This window comes from Macrotis lagotis, chromosome 1 (assembly GCF_037893015.1).
Source record: "Macrotis lagotis isolate mMagLag1 chromosome 1, bilby.v1.9.chrom.fasta, whole genome shotgun sequence".
NCBI classification, from domain to species: domain Eukaryota; kingdom Metazoa; phylum Chordata; class Mammalia; order Peramelemorphia; family Peramelidae; genus Macrotis; species Macrotis lagotis.
Genome location: NC_133658.1, coordinates 591,737,445 through 591,757,961, shown reverse-complemented (window position 1 = coordinate 591,757,961; position 20,517 = coordinate 591,737,445). Strand labels below are relative to the sequence as shown.

Here is a 20,517-nt window from a genome sequence, read left to right as displayed (position 1 = left end):
AAATAGATGTTTTACTAATTCATGTACACTTTATAGGCAAGGCAGTTACACTACATCTACACCACTTATAGTACATCTGTAAAAGGTGTGAATTGAATTTTATCACATGGTATTTTTAAAAGAAGCTATCCATTGATCTAAAAAAAAATCTTGTACTAAAAATTATCCAGGAGGTCAATTTTGGGCATAACATTAATATACATGTATTATTTTATAAGAATAACTCATATGCAACATTAGTTCTTATCCTTCCACCTTGAAGAGGACCAAAATGATATCACTATGTTGAGGTCAAAGTACCATGTGTCTGACAGTGGCTCAGAAGGTTCTACCATTGGTCAGGCACAAATAGTCCTTATGAACACTTGAAATAGAGATGTCTCTAAATTTGTGCATCTCATGTTTCTTTTGAACTTCTGAAGTTCTGCTCTGCTTGTAGAGCACAGTGTGTGCCGTCTTTGATGTGGGCACGCCATGCTGGGCAGTCCTGTGCCAGTGTCTCTCAAAATCAATTCCAGAGTTCTTCAGAAGGATCTTAAGAGTGACCTTGTATCACGTATTCCAAAGCAAAATGACTGTGTACGAGTCCAGCTCCCTTCTTTCTCTTCCAAATAACAAGAAATATAAAATGGAAAAAATATTAATTATCTTTCAGAAACCACAAACCTACAAAGACAGTAATAAAACAAAAACTAAAGAATAAAATGTATAAATGGTAAATAAAATATTTATTAAACCCTTATATGCCAGGTAATATGCTAAACGCTAAGAATACAATACAGAAGTGAGACAATTCCTCCCCTTGAGAAACTTCCTTTCTAAGATGAAGAGATAACAAATAAAGGGAAATGATGACCAAGGAATTAAGTTGTAGCTTGGAAAGTCACAAGGATAATGACTGGATTCATAGGGCCTCCAATTGAAATGCCTTTTTCAGACCTAAAGAAAAAAAATGATAATATTAATTTGGTTACAATGTCTGGAATAGGAGATTGAAAAGGGAGGTTCTGTGGAAAGGGGAGTAGTAGCAGGGCAAAAAGCAAGATGTCTCAGGTAGATAGCATCATAGAAGCATAGTCTAAGTGGGAAGTGGCTAACTTATGGGCTAGTTTTATTTGTGCAAAGAAAACTCTGCCCCAGGACAGGAATTTAGAAGCTAATGATTGAAGTGAATAGAGCCAGGAGAACTTTGAATACATTAACAGCAATATTATGCAATGATGAGATATAATGGACTTAACTCCTCTCAGTAGTTCAGTGAGCAAAGATAATTCTAAAAGATTTGTGATGGAAAATGTCATCCACATCCAAAGAAAAAAGTATGAAGTTTAAATGCAGACAAAAGCATATGTTCATTTTTTCAAATTTGTTTCGTTTTTTTCTTTCTCACTGCATAAAATTTTCTTTTTGTTATGATTTCTTCTCTCACAACATGACTAACATGGAAATATATTAAACATGATTGTATATGTATAACCTATATCAGATAATTGCTACCATGGGGAAGGGGAAGGAAAGGGAGGGAGGCAGAAAAATGTAGAACTAAAAATCTTACAAAAACTGTATATTGAAAACTAACTTTATATGTAATTAGAAAAAAATTAAATATAAAAAACAAAAAGAAAAGAAATTATAAGCTAAATGGATTTGGGTCCCCTTCATTTCAGGATATGATTTCTAAAATTCTGGTCTTAGAAGATATGAGGCAGCAGTGGAGTAAATGAAATTGCAAGGTGTCATAGAATAATGATATCTACATTAATAAATGAGTTAATGTCATAGAAACAGATTAAGTTATATTAGACAAAATGATAACAGTAAGGCAACATACTAAATATATGAAATGTAGCTAAAGCAATCCTTAGAGGGAAACACATATATACACATATATCTTTTAAAAATTACATTAAAAATATAAAAACAAAGGCATAATTAACTGGGAATGGATAAATTAACTCCCCCCCCCAATAAAAAAGTAAAAAAGAAACTAAATTAAAACAAAAAAGACTAGTGAACTGATAGACCAAAAAAGGAAAAAAAAATTTAAACTAACTAAAATTGATTAGCCCTTAGAATTGGGCAGCTGGGTGGTACAGTGGATAGAGCACCGACCTTGGACTCAGGAGGATTTGAGTTCAAATATGCCCTCAGACACTGAATAATTACCTAGCTGTGTGTCCTTGGACAAGTCTCTCAACCCCACTGACTTGCAAAAAAAAAAAAAAAAAAGAATTTTCAAAGGCAATATGAGACTAAATTGCCAAAATAAAAAACAAAGCAAGTGAATTGATCACTAGAAATGAAATAAGGAAGATTGTTAGAAACTTTTTTACCTAAGCATACCCAAGCAAAATTGAATTTCTAAAGAAAAAAATATAAGGGGCGGCTAGGTGGCACAGTGCATAAAGCACCGGCCCTGGAGTCAGGAGTACCTGGGTTCAAATCCGGTCTCAGACACTTAATAATTACCTAGCTGTGTGGCCTTGGGCAAGCCACTTAACCCCATTTGCCTTGCAAAAAAACCATAAAGAAAAAATATAAATACCCATAAAATACTAAAAAACCAAAAACATCATTGATATTGATATAGACTTTTATACAAAACATTAGTGAAAAAACCTGTAGCAATTATCTATACTTTAAAAAATAGTTCATTCAGAACAAAGCGGATTATTTGCCATATGTGCAAGAAAAGTTCACCATCAAAGGATATAGAAAGGCAATTCTCAGATGAAGAAATTAAAGCTATCTATAGTCATGAAATAGTGTTGTAAATCATTCTTGATTAGAGAAATACAAATTAAAACAACTCAGATATCACCTCACATCTATCAGATTGGCCAATATGTACAAAAGAAAAAATGATCAATTTTGTAGGGGATGTGGTAAAACTGGGATACTAATACATTGTTGGTGGAGTTGTGAACTAATCTAATCTTTTTGGACAGCAATTTGGAATTATGTCCAAAAGGCGATAAAACCATGCATACCTTTTGACCCAGCAATACCACTACTAGGTCTCTAGACCAAAGATATCATGAGAAAAGGATAAAAAAACCAACCCCCGTGTACAAAAATATTCATAGTACTTTTTGGGGTGGCAAAGAATTGGAAATTGAGGGAATGCCCATCAGTTGGGGAGTGGTGAACAAATTGTGGTATTTGAATGTGTTTTTGTTTTTGTTTTTTTAGGTTTTTGCAAGGCAAATGGGGTTAAGTGCCTTGCCCAAGGCCACACAGCTAGGCAATTATTAAGTGTCTGAGACCGGATTTGAACCCAGGTACTCCTGACTCCAGGGCTGGTGCTCTATCCACTACGCCACCTAGCCGCCCCATGTGGTATTTGAATATTTGAATGTGATGAAATATTATTGTTCTATAAAAAATCCTGAGAGAAGGGATTTTAGAAAAGCCTAAGGACTTACATGAACTGATGCTGAGTGAAATGAGCAGAACCAGAAGAACATTATACATACTAACAACATTAAATGATGATCAACTATGAAGGACTTATTCATTTCAGCAGTACAATAATCAAAGACAATTCTAAAAGACTTCTGATGGAAAATACCATCCTTATCCAGATAGGAAACTGTAGAGTTTTAATGCAGGCCAAAGCTCACTATTTTCAATTTTTATAAGTTGTCTTTTGTATTCTGTTGCTTTTTTTTTACCCTCTGTTTTTATCCTTCCATTTGAATTTGATTTTTCTTTCACAATAATATTAATATGAATCTATGATTAGCATAATTACAAATGCAGAGCCTATATTAGATTGCTTTTTTTTTCTCAGGGGGGAGGGAAGGGGGAAACAAGGGAGAAAACGTAAAACTCAAAACCTTGCAAAAAAAAGACTGGTAAAAACTATTGTTGCATGTTGCTGGGAAAACAAAAATATTTTTCTAAATGATTTATTAGGAAAACATCATAATTTTATATACATTTATAGATATATGTTTATACATATATACATTTTAATATATTAAAAATAATATATTTGTGTCAGTAAATGCAAGGAGAACATGGAATAAAAAGCCATTCTCATATTTCTTAAAAAATAATAGGAATGAAATAACCTTTTCTGTGTTGAAAATTTATCAAAAGGGTTCAAGTAACTTTCATGTAGTAGACAAAAATGTACTACGATTAAGTCAGTTACATTTTTTAACTGTTTCCACCCAGAATAATCAAACCATATGGTTTGAACCTAGGCTTCATTCTCTTTTTTTTTTTATCCAAACTTCTCTGGTCACTACCTAAGAAAATTAAACATTTTTTTTATCATTTAAGGTAAGCCTTCTCACTTAAAAGTACAGCATAAAATTTCTGGCTTCACAGTTTGCAAAAGTACTACTATTACAATTGCCAAATAGATGGATCAAATGATATTGAAGTGTAGTTTTAATTTACATTTCTCTAGATGATTATTGATAGTTTGAGGTTTTTCCCTGAAAATTTTTCTTTGCATCCTTTAATCAGTTATTTATTGGGAAAAAGAATTCTAGTCTTATATTTTTGTGTCAATTCCCTATGTATTTTAGATGCTAGGATTTTTTTAAAAAGAGATATCAATACAATTTTTTCCAATCCATATTTTTTCTTATTACTATTATAGCTGAATAAGACTTTCCTTACAATACCCCTGTGAGAAAGATAGTAAATGTGTTATCCATATATGTAAACTGAAGAAAATCTCATCAAAATTTGGATCCTGACTTTAAGCCATTTTTTTATACTATCCTGCTGGCATATAACATTTTAGATAACTAGTTTGTCAACTGCAGAAAGGCAGAAATAGTAAATACATCTTTCTCAGATCACAATGCAATAAAAGTCATATGCAATACTGGGCCAAGGAGATATAGACCCAGAACTAAATGGAAACTGAATAACCTCATTTTGAAAAATGAGTGGACCAAAAAACAAATTATAGAAAGAATTAACCATTTTATCCTAGATAATGATAATAATGAAACAACATACCAAAACCTCTGGGATTCATTCAAAGTGACTCTCAGGGGATATATTATAGCTCTAAATGCTTACATGAATAAATTGGAGAAAGAGGAAATCAATGAACTAAACATGCATGCAACTAAAAAAATTAGAGAAAGAACAAATCAAAAATCCCCAATTAAATACCAGGTTAGAAATTCTACAAATTAAAGGAGAAATTAATAAAAGCAAAAGCAAAAAAGCTATTGAATTAATAAATAAAACCAAAAGTTGGTATTATGAAAAAACAATAAAATTGATAAAGCTGTGGTCAATTTGATTAAAAAAAGAAAGAAGAAAACCAAATTGCTAGTATCATAAATGAAAAAGGTAAACTCAACACCAATGAGGAGGAAATTAAAGTAATAATTGGAAATTATTTTACCCAAGTCTATGCCAATAAATTTGATAATCTAAGTGAAATAGATGAATATTTACAAAAATATAAGTTTCCCAGGTTAAATGAAGAAGAGATTAAATACCTAAACAACCCTATCTAAGGAAAAGAAATTCAACAAGCCATTACTGAACTCCCTAAAAAAAAAATCTCCAGGGCCTGATGGATTTCACAAGTGAATTCTACCAAACATTTAAGGAACAATTGGTTCCAATTCTATATAAACTCTTTGGAAAAATAGGGAAAGATGGAACTCTGCCTAACTCTTTCTATGAAACCAATATGGTGCTGTTACCTAAACCAGGAAGAGTTAAAACAGAGAAAGAAAATTATAGACCTATTTCTCTGATGAATATAGATGCAAAAATCTTAAATAAAATCTTAGCAAAATGATTACAAGTTATCACCAGGATAATACATTATGATCAAGTGAGATTTATTCCAGGAATGCAGGGTTGGTTCAATATTAGGAAAACTGTTAGTATACTCAATTATATCAACAACAAATCTATCAGAAATCATATGATCATATCAATAGATGCTGGAAAAGCTTTTGACAAAATACAGCATCCATTCCTATTAAAAACACTAGAGAGTGTAGGAATAAATGGACTGTTCCTTAGAATAATTAGCAGAATCTATCTGAAACCATCAACAAGCATTATATTCAATGGGGAGAGGCTAGAGGCATTCCCAATAAGATAAGGGGGTGAAACAAGGGTGCCCATTATCACCACTACTATTCAATATTGTATTAGAAATGTTAGCATCAGCAGTTAAAGAAGAAAAAGAAATTGAAGGAATTAGCATTGGGAAGGAAGAGACAAAACTCTCACTCTTTGCAGATGACATGATGGTCTATCTAGAGAATCCCAAGAAATCATCCAAAAAACTACTGAAAACAATTAGCAATTTTAGCAAAGTTGCGGGTGATAAAATAAACCCTCATAAATCCTCAACTTTTCTATATATGTCTAGCAAGAAACAGCAGGAAGAGCTAGAAAGAGAAATCCCATTCAAAGTAACCTCAGACAATATAAAATACCTGGGAGTCTATTTGCTAAGACAGACTCAGAATCTTTTTGAAAACAATTATAAAACACTTCTCACACAAATTAAATCAGATTTAAATAACTGGGCAAATATCAACTGCTCGTGGATAGGTAGAGCTAATATAATAAAAATGACAATTCTACCAAAACTAAACTATCTGTTTAGTGCCCTACCAATCAAAATTCCAAAAAAAATTACTTTAATGAGTTAGAAAAAATTGTAAGTAAATTCATATGGAGAAATAAAAAGTCAAGAATTGCCCATAGCTTAATGAAAAAAAGTGCAAAAGAAGGTGGCTTAGCCCTACCTGATCTAAAATTATATTATAAAGCATCAGTCATCAAAATTGTTTGGTATTGGCTAAGAAATAGAGTGGTGGACCAGTGGAATAGACTAGGTGCAAAAGCAGGAGATGATTATAGTAATCCGCTGTTCGATAAACCCAGAGTCCGGCCATTGGGATAAAAACTCCCTCTTTGATAAAAAAACTGCTGGGATAATTGGAAGTTAGTATGGGAGAAACTTAGATTAGACCAACACCTAACACTCTTTACCAAGATAAGATACAAATGGTTACAGGACTTAGACATAAAAAACAATACTATAAGCAAATTAGAAGATCAAGGATTAGTTTACCTGTCAGATCTATGGAAAGGGGAACAAGTTTATGACTAAGGAAGAGTTGGAGAACATCACCAAAAAACAATTAGATGATTTCAATTACATTAAATTAAAAAGCTTTTGCACAGATAAAACCACTGCAACCAAGATCAAAAGAAATGTAGTAAATTGGGAAACAATCTTTACAACTAATGATTCCAACAAAGGACTCATTTCTAAAATATACAGAGGACTGAGTCATATTTTTAAAACAAAAAGCCATTCCCCAATTGACAAATGGTCAAAGGATATGCAAAGGCAATTTACAGATGAGGAGATCAAAGCAATTCTTAGCCATATGAAAAAATGCTCTAAATCATTAATTATTAGAGAAATACAAATTAAAGCTTCTCTGAGGTACCACCTCACACCTCTCAGATTGGCCAATAGGACCAGAAAGGATAATGATCATTGTTGGAAGGGTTGTGGGAAATCTGGGACACTATTACACTGTTGGTGGAGCTGTGAACTCATCCAACCCTTCTGGAGAGCTATTTGGAACTACGCCCAAAGGGCAACAAAAATGTGCATACCCTTTGACCCAGCAATACCACTACTGGGTCTATATCCTGAAGAGATGAAGAAAAAGGGTAGAAATATTACTTGTACAAAAATATTTATAGCAGCCCTGTTTGTGGTGGCAAAGAATTGGAAATCCAGTAAATGTCCTTCAATTGGGGAATGGCTTAGCAAACTGTGGTATATGTATGTCATGGAACACTATTGTTCTATTAGAAACCAGGAGGGATGGGATTTCAGGGAAGCCCGGAGGGATTTGCATGAACTGATGCTGAGTGAGATGAGCAGAAACAGAAAAACACTGTGTACCCTAACAGCAACATGGGAGTGATGATCAACCTTGAGGGACTCACTCATTCCATCAGTGCAACAATCGGGAGCAATTTTGGACTGTCTGCAAAGGAGAGTGCCAGCTGTATCCAGATAAGGAGCTGTGAAGTTTGAACAAAGTTCAAGGACTATTCCCTTTAATTTAGAAAAAAAAAAACACATATCTTATTGTCTGATCTTATTACCTCTTAGAATTCTTTTCTCTCCTCTAAGGATATGATTTCTCTCTCATAACACCCAATTTGGATCAAGGTACAACATGGAAACAAAGTAAAGACTGACAGATTGCTTTCTGGGGGGGGGGGGGCGCAGAGTAAGATTAGGGGAAAATTGTAAAACTCAAAATAAATAATATCTTTAATAAAAATTAATAAAAAATAAAACTAATTTGATTGGCTGAAACAACTAAACAACAAAAAAAGCATTTTAAATACTTGCAAAAGTAAATAGATGGAAAGTTAATCAAGCTCCTTAGACGTTTTTAATCATGAGATAAACCTTAAAAAGAAGCATCATTGAGGTTGGAAAAATTGAGCATGCTTTTCTGCATAAAATAATGGATACTATTGTCCCCTTAACCCCCTCCCAGCCAGTCTGGAAGCATCAGTCAATTAACATGCATTTATTAAATACCTACTGTGCTTGTTGCTATGGATACAAATATATTTAACTGATACCTTGGAAGATCCCCAATTCTTCTACCGCACTAACCCCATTCCCACTACAACCTTACTTCTCTCACCCACATCCTAATCCCATTCATAAGCAAACCCTCATAAGCACTGCCTATCCAACTGACCCCTTACATTTCCCATATCCCACAATCTCTCACCTCTTCCTCCCAATCTCCATTGCTTTGGAGGCCCTTGATCTAGGCCACCTGCCTGAACTGGCTTTTCCCCCAAGTTTCTTGCTAGATAAGGATAAAGGAATCCTAATTCCTCCTGCTGATGTTGTCATGGGGCCAGGATATGAATACTGTATTTCTGACATCACAGATTCTGAACACATTTTCTCATGGATATATTGTTATGCGTAGTGATACAAGTTCTGCCATATGCTTAATACAGTAGTTCAGGAACATTTTGGACTAAGTATTTTTTAACTACTAGTCTGAGATTCTAACTCCTGTATAATAAGGGGGAAATGCCTTCAGAATTCCAAGAAACAGCCCAACAAATGATTTAAAAAAAATTCAATCCACTCAATAATTGGAAATTGTTTGTATTTGATTTTCTTAAATCTAGGAATATCTCAATTTTCTTTGGCAATCTGCATCCTTTTTGAAATAATGGCTGTGTGCTCTTAGAAAAATAAAGAATATTCAATAAATATTTTTAAATGGAAAGATTTGGAGCAGTCTGTATCATTTTATTAATAGATCTTATAATAGGTGATGACTGTAATACATTCTTGAATTACTTCATTGAAAGTTGAAATGAAGTCAAATGGTGGCTTAAAAATCTGAAAATACAAAGTCATCCTTTTGTGTATCTGTGATGATTAACTCATAGAAACTTTTCTTTCCTTTTTTTGTAAAAAAAAAATATAGACACCACTACAGTGAATTGCTCAGATCCTTACCCAAGAGGAAAGAAGCCACATGCTCCAGGTCAGACTCTGAAATATCTACTGAGAATATTTCCACTCCATCATGTACAGGTTTGTGATTATTGTAAATAGCACTTTTTTTCTTAAATGAAGAATAAATATAGAACAAATATTAGAAGCATAAGATATTTGAGAGGCAAGGTGATGCAGTGGATTTGAATAGAAGATACCTGGGTTTAAATTCTAGTACTGATATCAAAGGTCATAACCTTTGGCAAATCATTTTACTATTCTGGGCTACCTCATTTTCCACTTATGTCAAAGGTGTAAAAAAGTTTTCCATCAACCCACATAGTTATCATGCTGCTCATATAATTAAATCTGGGAGGTCATCTATTCAAACCTGCCCCCCCTCTTTCCCAACTCCCATTTCACAAATAAAGCAACTGAGGCTTAGAAAAACAGTGATCAAATAACTAGTAAGTGTCAAACCTTAATTCTCTTGACTGCAAGTCTAGTGACCTTGTGATATCTCACATTCTGATAGAATAGGGTGGGCCCTTATTCTGTAGTTTGCAGTTATCAACCCAAAGTAAGCAGTAGCCCTTGTAGCTGCAAAATGAATAAGAAACCCTTACTATACAAACACTTAACTACTTATTAGTCTGGGGATGATGGTTGTTGCTTTGAAAATCCTTTATTGGTAATAAAGTATTACTGTGATTTTAAACAGGGAAAGTACATCAAAGGGACTGACCCTTCAAAATAAAGTAGGTTCACCAAATGCTGAAATTTTATAATTTGAATGATGATCATATGAAATATATAGGCTTTTCTTATTCCTAATTACCAGAGTTCTTACAGTGTTCACAAAGCATGATATAAGTCTCACATGCAGACAGGAAGGCACTCTGATGAGTCTTTCCCAAAGGAGAGACATCCCACCTCTGTCCTTATTAAATGTGTGACCCTGGAGAATATATTTAACTCTCCCTGTGCCTCAGTTTCTTCATCTGTGACAGAGGATTGGACTAGATGGTCTCTGAGGTCCTTTCTAATTCTTGACTCAGACTTCTCATCCTATGTATAAGAACAATTTTTATTACTCTTCCATACTGGCTGCAGCATATCTTTCCAGGCTTATAAAATAGTACTCCCCTTCACATATTCCTGGATGAAACCAAGTAGCCTTCCTGATTTTTCTCATACATGACAATAAATGTCTTGCTTTTCCTATTTGTGCATAGACTGACCCCTGTGCTTAGAATAACACTCCTGCTTAGAACCCCTAGAAGTCAATTCAAAAACCATTTTTACCATGAGAATTTTCTTGATTCTCCCAGTGGCCCATTCTGTCTTCAAGAAATTACCTTCTATTGATTGTATCTCCATAGAAATAGTATGTATATGTGTGTGTGTGTGTATGTGTATATGTCTATGTCTGTGTCTGTATGTACAGGCTCAAACAGGCAAACCCAGAGATGTCCTAGATGTAACTCAGTAGCCATGAATCTAAATGACTTCCATTGGGCTAACCTTCTTATTTGATGCTTAACTACTCTAAGTGATTTTTTTCTAACTATTTCATCACACTTTTCTGAGAGACTGGAGTTTCTTAAAAGAAGTAATCCAGCCCACTCTGCTTTTCAGTTGTTATCCACAATAAAAGGTGTTAATTAGATATTTATTGAAATGTTTATTTTTGAGTTTTAAACAATAAGAATACTGAATTGAGGTTCGTTTCTGGCACCAAACCTAAAATCTTCTGATCCTAAAAGTACAAGGTAATGAGAATTAATTAAAGTGACAGTTTTTCAGCCATAGAAATTAAGAATCTTTAGTATTATTTTTGTCAGTTTTTTAGAAGTAATAGTAATTAATAAGGGGTGGAGTCAAGATAGCAGCATGAAAACAGTCTTTCCTAGGAGCTCTCTCCAAAATATTTCAAAAACCCTTAAAATTACAACTCTAACTAAATTTTCAAGAGATAGAACCCACAGAAAGATGCAATGAGTCATTTCTCCAGCCCAAGGTAACCTGAAGATTGTGGGAAGGCTCTGTTCTATGGGATTGGAGGGGGCAGTAGCGCAGCCAGGATCATCATGTCAGAGTGAAGAAACTCCAGCCTTCAGGAAACAACCCATAGGGCTCCTGTGTTCCTGGGACTGCCAGCTCCTGGCAACAGAAGCAGTTTCCTGACCTGCCATCCTAGGGAACACCAAGAACAATTTGAAATATCAGCAGGGAAACCCCTTCCAGAGTGAGCAGGAGCCAGAGTGGCCCTCAGCATAGCCAAGGCCATCAGCATAACTGCAGCCCTCACACACCTGCCCTGATCCCAGGGAACAGAAGCAGGCCCACAGAGCTGTGCAGCAGGGAGCTACCCAGCAGCTGCTTCCAGAGCACTCAAGCCACAGAAGGTATGGGAATGGGGGAAGACTGTCGAGGTCTCTCCTCTGTCCCTAGGACAGGACTCTGGTGCTTTGTCCATATTCAGTCCCTGGTCATAGTCTGGAGCCCCACATTGTCATAGAGCAGGGACCTTCCTCACAGCTCCAGGGCAGAGGGGTGAGCTTGTGGTCATTCACAGACTAGAGCACACCAGGAGAGCAGTCAGAGTCTCTCATAAGACCTTGAAGAAACTGAAGTCCTTGCAGGGGTGACTCAAAAACACTCAAAAGTTCAGGAAGTACCTCAAAACCAGGGCACAGACTGGGGAAATGAGTAAACAATAAAAGGAACCTGATCATAGGCAATTACTTTGACCCCATGGAGAATCAAAGCACACTCAGAAGATGACAAAGTCCAAGTTTCTGTATCCAAAGCCTCCAAAAAATATAGGAGTTGGTCTCAGGCTATGACAAAGCTCAAGAAAGATTTTGAAAATCAAGTAAGGAAGGTAGAGGAAAAATTGGGAAGAGAAATGAGAGATGCAGGAAAAACATGAAAACCAAATCAGCATCTTACTCAAGGAGATCCAAAAAAAAAAAGCTGAAGAAAACAAAATGTTAAAAACCAGTTTAGGTCAAATGGTAAAAGCAGCTCAAAAAGGAGGTGGAGAATGTCTTAAAAAGCAGAATTGGACAGATGGAAAAGGAGATAAGAAAGCTCTTTGAAGAAAACAACTCCTTCAAATGTAGAATGGAGCTATAGGAAGCTGATGACTTTGTGAGGAATCAAGAAACAATAATAGAATGAAAATTAGAAGAAAATGTGAAATATCTTATTGAAAAAACAATGGATCCAGAAAACAGCAACTGTAAATAAATAAAAATAAATAAAAACTTTAATAAAAAATAGTAATTAATAATAATTGAGTGTTTTAAAATTTGTAAAGCATTTTACACAATTATCATTTGCTCCTCGTAGCTACACTTTAATCTTGAAATCTTCCAAGACCTCTAAATAACCAAGGCAACTATAAAAGCCATTTTCTTACTATTTTAATTTCATGTAACCAAAAGAAATTTTCACCAAGTGAAAAATAGTTTCTGTTATCTAGGATAATATAGGAATATTTATAATAGGTATATATTTTTAAGCCCTAAACCCTACTAAAAGCATGAGATATTCTAATTCTGAGTTCATTCAATAAATATTTTTAAGCCCCTACCATATAAAAGGATCATTCTAAGTTGGATGCCAGTAAGACCAGGTTGGGTTCCCTGACCTCAAACAGCTTGCAATCTAGCAAGGAAAAAGTATACATCTCCACAAATAACTCTAATATGGGTAGAATGTGAAAGTATAATTAAAGATACCAAGTGTTATAGTAATTCAGAGGAGAGATTGTTGTAGGGAATAGAGAATAATGTAATAATGAAAGCACCATTTTTGTCTTTATCAGTGAGTCTGCTGTCATAAAGTCTATGTTTGAAATGGACTTTAAAGGCCATAGGGTCTAAGGTCAATGGGGACCTCACTGATCTCCTGGTCTAGACTGTTTAATTTACAAAAGATGGACTTTAGACTCATTGAGCTAAAGCAACTTGCCCAGTATCACCCAGGTGGCAAATGGTAGTTGGTTGTTGTCCTTTGTGCTCAAAGAGTGCCTAAATGGTAAATGGTAGAGCTGCTATCCAGAGCCATATTTTCTGACTCCAAACCCAATGCTCTTTATTCTACTGCCTTGGAAATTATGAATCTCCTTTATAACATCACATGTTCAGTGGTTATCCTGCATTTGCTTGAACCCCTCCACTTTGAACTAATGTACTACTTCCAGAGTCAGTAGACTTTTTCTAGGACATCTCTCATAGTTAGAAAGTTTCTCCTTATATTGAGCTGAAATCTTTCACTTTTTAGTTTTTGTCCATCAATCTTCATTCTGCCCCATGAGACCAAGTAGAACAAGCCTAATCCCTCTTCCCTGTGAATGTAGCATATTACTTTCTGCAGCTTCATTTTCCTGCTGCCAGTAGAAGTATTTCTCCCATCATTTCTATGATTTGCTGCCCTCCTTAGACTCACTTACATATTCTTGTTCATCTCTGAATTCTGTTCTACTTTAGCTTGTAAAACTTCTAGATTGATGGTAACTTAAGTCCCTTCACTGTCCCCCTTGATTCTTAAATACGATTCTCTAATGCCTATTCACCTCTGGTGGTTTTTTAAAATTTAGCTTCATGTACTAGATGGCATTTCCTTTCCTTTTTACAGAAAGAAACACTTGATCTTGTTTCATTTTTAATTGAATATGCTGTATTCTAAGGCTCTGAGTTGCTGCACATGAATGACTTCTTTGTTGCTTTTCAGTTTATCCTCTCTCTCTCTCTCTCTCTCTCTCTCTCTCTCTCTCTCTCTCTCTCTCTCTCTCTCTCTCCCCTCCTCCCCCTCCCTCCCTCTCTGTCTGTCTCTCTTTGTTTCTTTTCTACCTCTCTATCTTTTTCCCTCCCTGCCTCTCCCTCTGCCTCCCTTTCTCCCTCCTTCCTTCCCTCTCTCCTTCCTTCTCTCCCATTCCCCAGTGCCCCTGATCTTACCTGACTTCATCTAATGGAAGCCACTCCTAATTAAGCCTTGCAATTTTAAGGATCCAGTCACATCCTGTGGGCTGCATTGCTCTTTTGGCTAACCCCTTCTCCTTCTCTGCATGATACCACCAAGTTTTATAATTCATTTCTGTGACTGTTATTGATTTGGGGCCACCAAACAAAACATCTGAAAAAAATGGTGCAGATTCTTTGGCACAGACTGGAATTTTTGTGCTCCTTTGAATTGTAGCCCAGGCAAAAGCCCATGGGCTTTAGGACCATTATCCATTGAGGATGCAGCCTTTCGTAGTAATTTAGTGAGCTGGTAGAAAACACTAAGGACATTAGATTTGTTTCACTTTATTGCCTGTAGGACAAGTTATATTGGTCGTCTTTTTGCAACACCAGCAATTTGTTCTCTTTGAACTTGAAAAGCAGAAGCTGCTCAATCTGGAGAATTTCACAGGAAATATTTGAATTCCTTTGTTAGGATGGATGATGGTTTTGCCCAGAGTTGAAATCTGAAGCAGGCTTGGCCCGCTGGAGGTAATCCATTGTAATGTACTACTTGCCATTGTGCAACAGGAAAGACTGTCACTGTTAACCGGAGCATTGATGTGGTACTAGGCACACTCTTACCCTCTAGGCAATATGTTTGGGACACATTCTCCTTTATTTTCATCATTAACTTAATCGAATAATACCCAAGCCTAAGGTGCTGAAAACTCAGTCCACAAAACATCAGCAGATTGGAAGGAAGTATCTTCTCTTCGGTAGGTAGGGAAGAATTATACAAGAAGAAATAAAGTGACTTCCCCAAGATCACTTAAATCAGAAGAATTAAACATGAATTGTCTGAATACTGTGCTATGTAACACTTAATCCATCTAGAAATTTACCTGAACATTTTAAAGACTAAAGGCTAAATATATAGGGAAGGGAGTTATAAAGCATTCCCTGAATTAGATATGTTTTTGTCAGGGAAAATTTGCATAATCAAGTGCTTCACTTCTGTACCCAAAAAGGTATGGGTCCTTCCATCTGACATGCACTCTGCTGTATGTATTGTCTCCTATTAGAATGAGTTGCTGGAGAGAAGGGATTGCCTAACTTTTCTATTTATATTCCTAGTGTTTAGCATAATGCTTTGCTTCTAGTAAATCCTTAATAGAAATCACTTTTGTTAATTCATACACAAAGGATGTTACAATCTAGCCTTCAACCCAAAAGTCTCACTGTCTCACATTTAGGTTTCCAAGGCTCTATTTTCTCCATGTAGAGATGGTTCTGGGAACTTGTCTTTGTCCTATATTTATTAAATTTTATTGAATTATCACATTTCATTTCATTCCTTATCTTCTTTGATCACTGAACAAAAACTACTGAGTTCCCTGACCTTCTGGGTCCCTGGGCCAATCTGACTCTTTGGATTCAAAGACCTTAACCCAAGGATTTCTAATTTACCTAAATATTCTAATTTCTGATTATTCCTCTCCCTGCCTGCCTCTAGATTGCAGTACTTACCTAGACTGAGTACCTACTTCTCTTTTCTCTTCTGCCACATGAGTTCCTTTTTTGCAGTTTGTTTATAAGGCAAAAGAAAATATACAATTTCATAGAGTCATAGAATCATAAATCCAGACCAGCAAGGTATTTTAGCAGCCAAGTAGTCAATCTTCCTCATTCTATAGATGAGGAAACTGCGTTTCAGATAATGTAAGTGTCTTGACTAAGTTCACAAAACTACTAAGCATCAAAAGTGGGATTTGAACATAAGTCCTCTTCAGAGACAGTGTATTTTTCCAATTTGCAGTAATGTCTTTCTAACACAGTAAGTGAAGATTATTAGGAATAGTAACTAAAATAAATTTACCCTGTTTAGACTTAGTATTCTGAGCTAAAACTTTATTAAGACTCGATAGGTATGGCGGGAGGCAGAGCCAAGATGGCAACAAGAGAGGATTGTGTCTTAGGCACTCTCTCATAAATCTTTGAAACTAAGGACTTTAACTAAGTTTTTGAGAGACAGAATCCATGGAGGGACCCAGGGAGGCAATTCTCCTACTCAAGGTAACCTGAAAAGGAGCAGAAAGGCTCTGCTCCTCTGGGTTGCAGAGGCGGCCCACCAGAGGGGCGGCCTGCCTGAGCAAAAGAACTTCAGCCTCCCGGAGGCAGCCCCAGGGTGGTGTGAGGCGAGGCTCACGGGGCGGGGGGGGGGGGGGGGGGGGGGGGTCGGGGTCCTGATCTAAGCCCTGGGAAGCACCAGGCACAGATTAGGGGAACGGTTGGGGGGAGAGAACCTCTGCCACAGTGAGCATTGAAGCCCAGCCCTCAGGGCACACAGCAAGCAGCATGGCCAAGGCAGTCCAGATCCAGGAAACAGAAGCAGGCAGAGCCATTAAGCAGGATCCCCCAGGGCATGAGCCCATTGAACCTAGGGAGGGGAGTGAAGACAGACTGCAGAGCTCTGTCCTCTGCCCCTGGAACAGGACTCTAGGGCTCTGACCACATTCAGATCCTGATCACAGTCTAGGCCCCCCCCATAGAACAGAAGGGCTGCCCCCACCTTAGCCCCATGGCAGAGGGGGGTGCATATGGTCATTCACAGACCAGGAGGGAGGACAGAGCCTCACACACTGAGATCCTTGTGGGAGTGTCACAAAAGCTCAGGAAGCACCCAAAACAGGCTAAGACTGGGAAAATGAGCAAGCAGAGAAACAAGAGGAACAACATTGAGAAGTATTTTGCTCATGAGCCCAAGAAGGATCAGAACACTTAGTCTGAAGATGAGGAAGCACAAGCTCCTGCATCTAAAGACTCCAAGAAAAACAGAAATTGGGCTCAGGCTATGACTGAGCTCAAAAAAAGACTTTGAAATTCAAATGAGGGAGTTAGAAGAAAAACTGGGAAAAGAAATGAGAGATGTAGGAAAAACATGAAAATGAAGTCAGCAGCTTAGTCAAGGAAATCCAAAAAGATGCTGAAGAAAATAGCATGTTAAAAACCAGCTTAGGTCAAATGGATAAAACAGTTCAAAAAGTTACTGAGGAAAAGAATGCTTTAAAAGAATGGGCCAGATGGAAAAAGAGATAAGAAAGCTCTCTGAGGGAAACAAATCCTTCAGACAAAGAATAGAACTCAGGGAGATTGATGAATTTACCAGAAATCAGGAATCCAATACTTCAAAACCAAAAGAATGAAAAATTAGAAGAAAATGTGAAACATCTCATCGAAAAAAACAACTGATATGGAAATCAGATTTAGGAAAGATAATTTAAAAATTATTGGAATACCTGAAAGTCATGATCAGGAAAAGAGCCTTGACATCATTTTCAAAGAATTACTACAGGAAAATTGCCCTGATATCCTAGAAGCAGAGGGCAAAATAGAAATGGAGAGAACCCACAGATCCCCCCTAGAAAGAAATCCCAAAAAACCAACCCCCAGGAATATTATTGCCAAGTTCCAGAACTCCCAAGTCAAAGAGAAAATATTACAAGCAGCCAGAAGGACACAGTTCAAATATCATGGAGCTGCAGTCAGGATCCCACAGGACTTAGCAGCAGCTACATTAGAAGCTTGTAAGGCTTGGAATATAATATACCGGAAGGCAAAAGAGCTTAGAATGCAGCCAAGAATGAACTACCCAGCAAGGCTGAATGTCCTCTTCCAGGGAAAAAGATGGACTTTCAATGAACCAGGGGAATTTCAAATGTACCTTTTGGAATGGCCAGAGCTGAACAGAAGGTTTGATCTTCAGATACAGGCCTTAGGTGAAGCATAGAGATTGGAGAATGGGAAAATATGAGGGACTTAATGATGATGAGCTGCATGTATTCCTGTATAGAAAAATGACACTGATAATACTCATATGAGCCTTCTCAATTAGCAGAGCAGGTAGGAGCTTTTATAGTTGAAGCACAGGAGAAAACTGGATTTGAAGATAAAATATGTTGTAAAAATGGAGTCAATAGAAAAAAGGGAAATGTAATGGGAGAAAGAAAAAGGAGAGGGAAAGAGGCCAAGACATTTCATATAAGATTTTCTTTATTACACTGAGCTATTGCAATAATATGGAAGGGGGGAAGGCAAGGGGGAATGAGGGAACCTTTGCTCTCATCAAAGGTGGCTAGGAGAGGAAACAGCATATATACTCAATGGGGTATAGACATCTGGAGTAAGAAGGAGAGGGGTGGGGACAGGGAGAGGGGGGGGATGTGAGTGAAGGAGGAGAGGATTGACCATGGGGGGAGAGTGGTCAGATATAGCACATTTTCTTCTTTACTTCTTGCAAGGGGCTGGGATTGGATGGCCTGTCTGGGACCATGGGGCCAAGTGGATTCAGGGCCTAAGGGGTGGTATGGGGGCTTAGGGCCTCTTGGCCCCAGGGCCAGGGATCTGTCTGCTGGGCCACTCAGCTACCCTACAGCAGAGTGAGTGAAAGGAGAGAGAAAATATAGTTCATGGTAGTGGAAAATTACGAAAAGAGGGAGTTGCGATCAGCAATGGCAACGGTGGAAAAATATGGAAGTAACTTTTGTGAGGGACTTATAAAGAATGTGATCCACCTGTGACAGAGCTGTTGGTGTTGGAACAAAAAACCGAAGCACATTTTTATTATTATTATTGGGGGGGGGGTGCAGGGCAAATGGGGCTGGGTGGCCTACCTGGGGCGCATAGCAGGGTGATCGTTGGGTGTCTGAGGCCGGATTCAGACCCAGGTGCTCCTGCCTCAAGGGCCAGTGCTCTGTCCGCCACCCAGCCACCCCTACTATTATTACTATTTTATTTTTTTTTAGGTATTTTTTTTCTTTTTATTTTGGTTTATGCAGGGCAGTGGGGTTGGGGTGGCTTGCATGTCACACAGCTGAGTGATTATTGGGCGTACGGGGCCGGATATGGGCTTGGGTGCTCCTGGCTCCAGGGCTGGTGCTCCGTCCACTGTGCCACCTGGCCATACCTACAATTATTACTCTTATTTTTTTATTTTAATTTTAATTTTTTTCCTCTCCCCTTTACTTTATCACTCAAGGGAGTCTATATTTTTCGGGGGAGGAGGTATTTTGTTTACTCTTAAACAAGTATATTTTATTAATGTATTAAAAACATTGTACAAAATGATAATAAATAGATATTAAATTTAAAAAAAAATGGATTTTAATGTAGGAAAGGTCTTTAGGAAATATCCAGCTGAATTTTCCCCTTCCTCTCCCTACCATTAGATAGATGAAAAAACTGATAACTAGAGTAGATTAAGTAGCTCACCCAAAGTCTTAAAAGAGCCAGGATTTTAATCCAGAGCAATCCAGAAACTAAAAAGATCTCTCTAGACTGGGAGCTAATATTCACTTGTCTGGGCTGTGATACTATGGGTAGGGAAGGGTATCAGAATTAGAAAAGTTTATCTGTTTGTTTTTAAAAGTAAAAGAATTCTGAATTTTAGAACATTACTATGGTTTATGGTAAACTTGAGAGGTTAAATGAACAATAAGTTGGTAACAAAAAAAAACGACTCTATAGATATGGCACATTGTTGTATTTTTTTTTCTGTCTCCAAGACTCTCTTCCAAGCAATCAGGAAACCTAATATTTGAACTTCAGTCTTCTAGCAATACTCATAATAGTTAACTATCCAGATATACACCTTCACTTCCCCCTACCAAGGAATAGATAGGAAAATACTAGTAAGTATGACAGTATCTTTCACCTCACAATTATTATAATTATATAATTATATATATATATATATATATATATATATTTAATTCGTACAAATATATATCACCTCAGAGTTTGAAACAGTCATCTCTCATTTTAGCAAGAGAGTAAAACCTGGTAAATTTGGACCAATAAGCCACAGATTTGAAAGAGGGAGATCATAGGAAGCTCAGAGATCTGAAGTGACTTGCTAGTTAGTGGCAGACCTGGGTTTCAAATCTCAGGGATCTTTCAATTCATCAACACATGTTTATTGATTGCTGAGAGGACAGTCTGAAATAATGAAAAGTATTACTACTTTAGCATTATTATATTAGTTTCAAG

The 20,517-nt window shown here is 36.8% G+C and overlaps 1 protein-coding gene across 8 annotated transcripts in view; it reads left to right on the top strand.

Moving 5' to 3' along the window:
• Positions 1 to 20,517, top strand: part of NMNAT3 (nicotinamide nucleotide adenylyltransferase 3) — a 208,491-nt gene that overhangs the window by 136,375 nt on the left and 51,599 nt on the right. For 7 of the 8 annotated variants that reach the window (XM_074214891.1, XM_074214890.1, XM_074214889.1 and 4 more), the window contains one exon: positions 9,507 to 9,616. In XM_074214891.1, the coding sequence (XP_074070992.1) occupies positions 9,507 to 9,616 (110 nt within the window). Of the gene's footprint in view, positions 1 to 3,192; positions 3,282 to 9,506; positions 9,617 to 20,517 lie in introns of those variants that run through there. The other variant, XR_012474120.1, reaches the window with a different exon arrangement.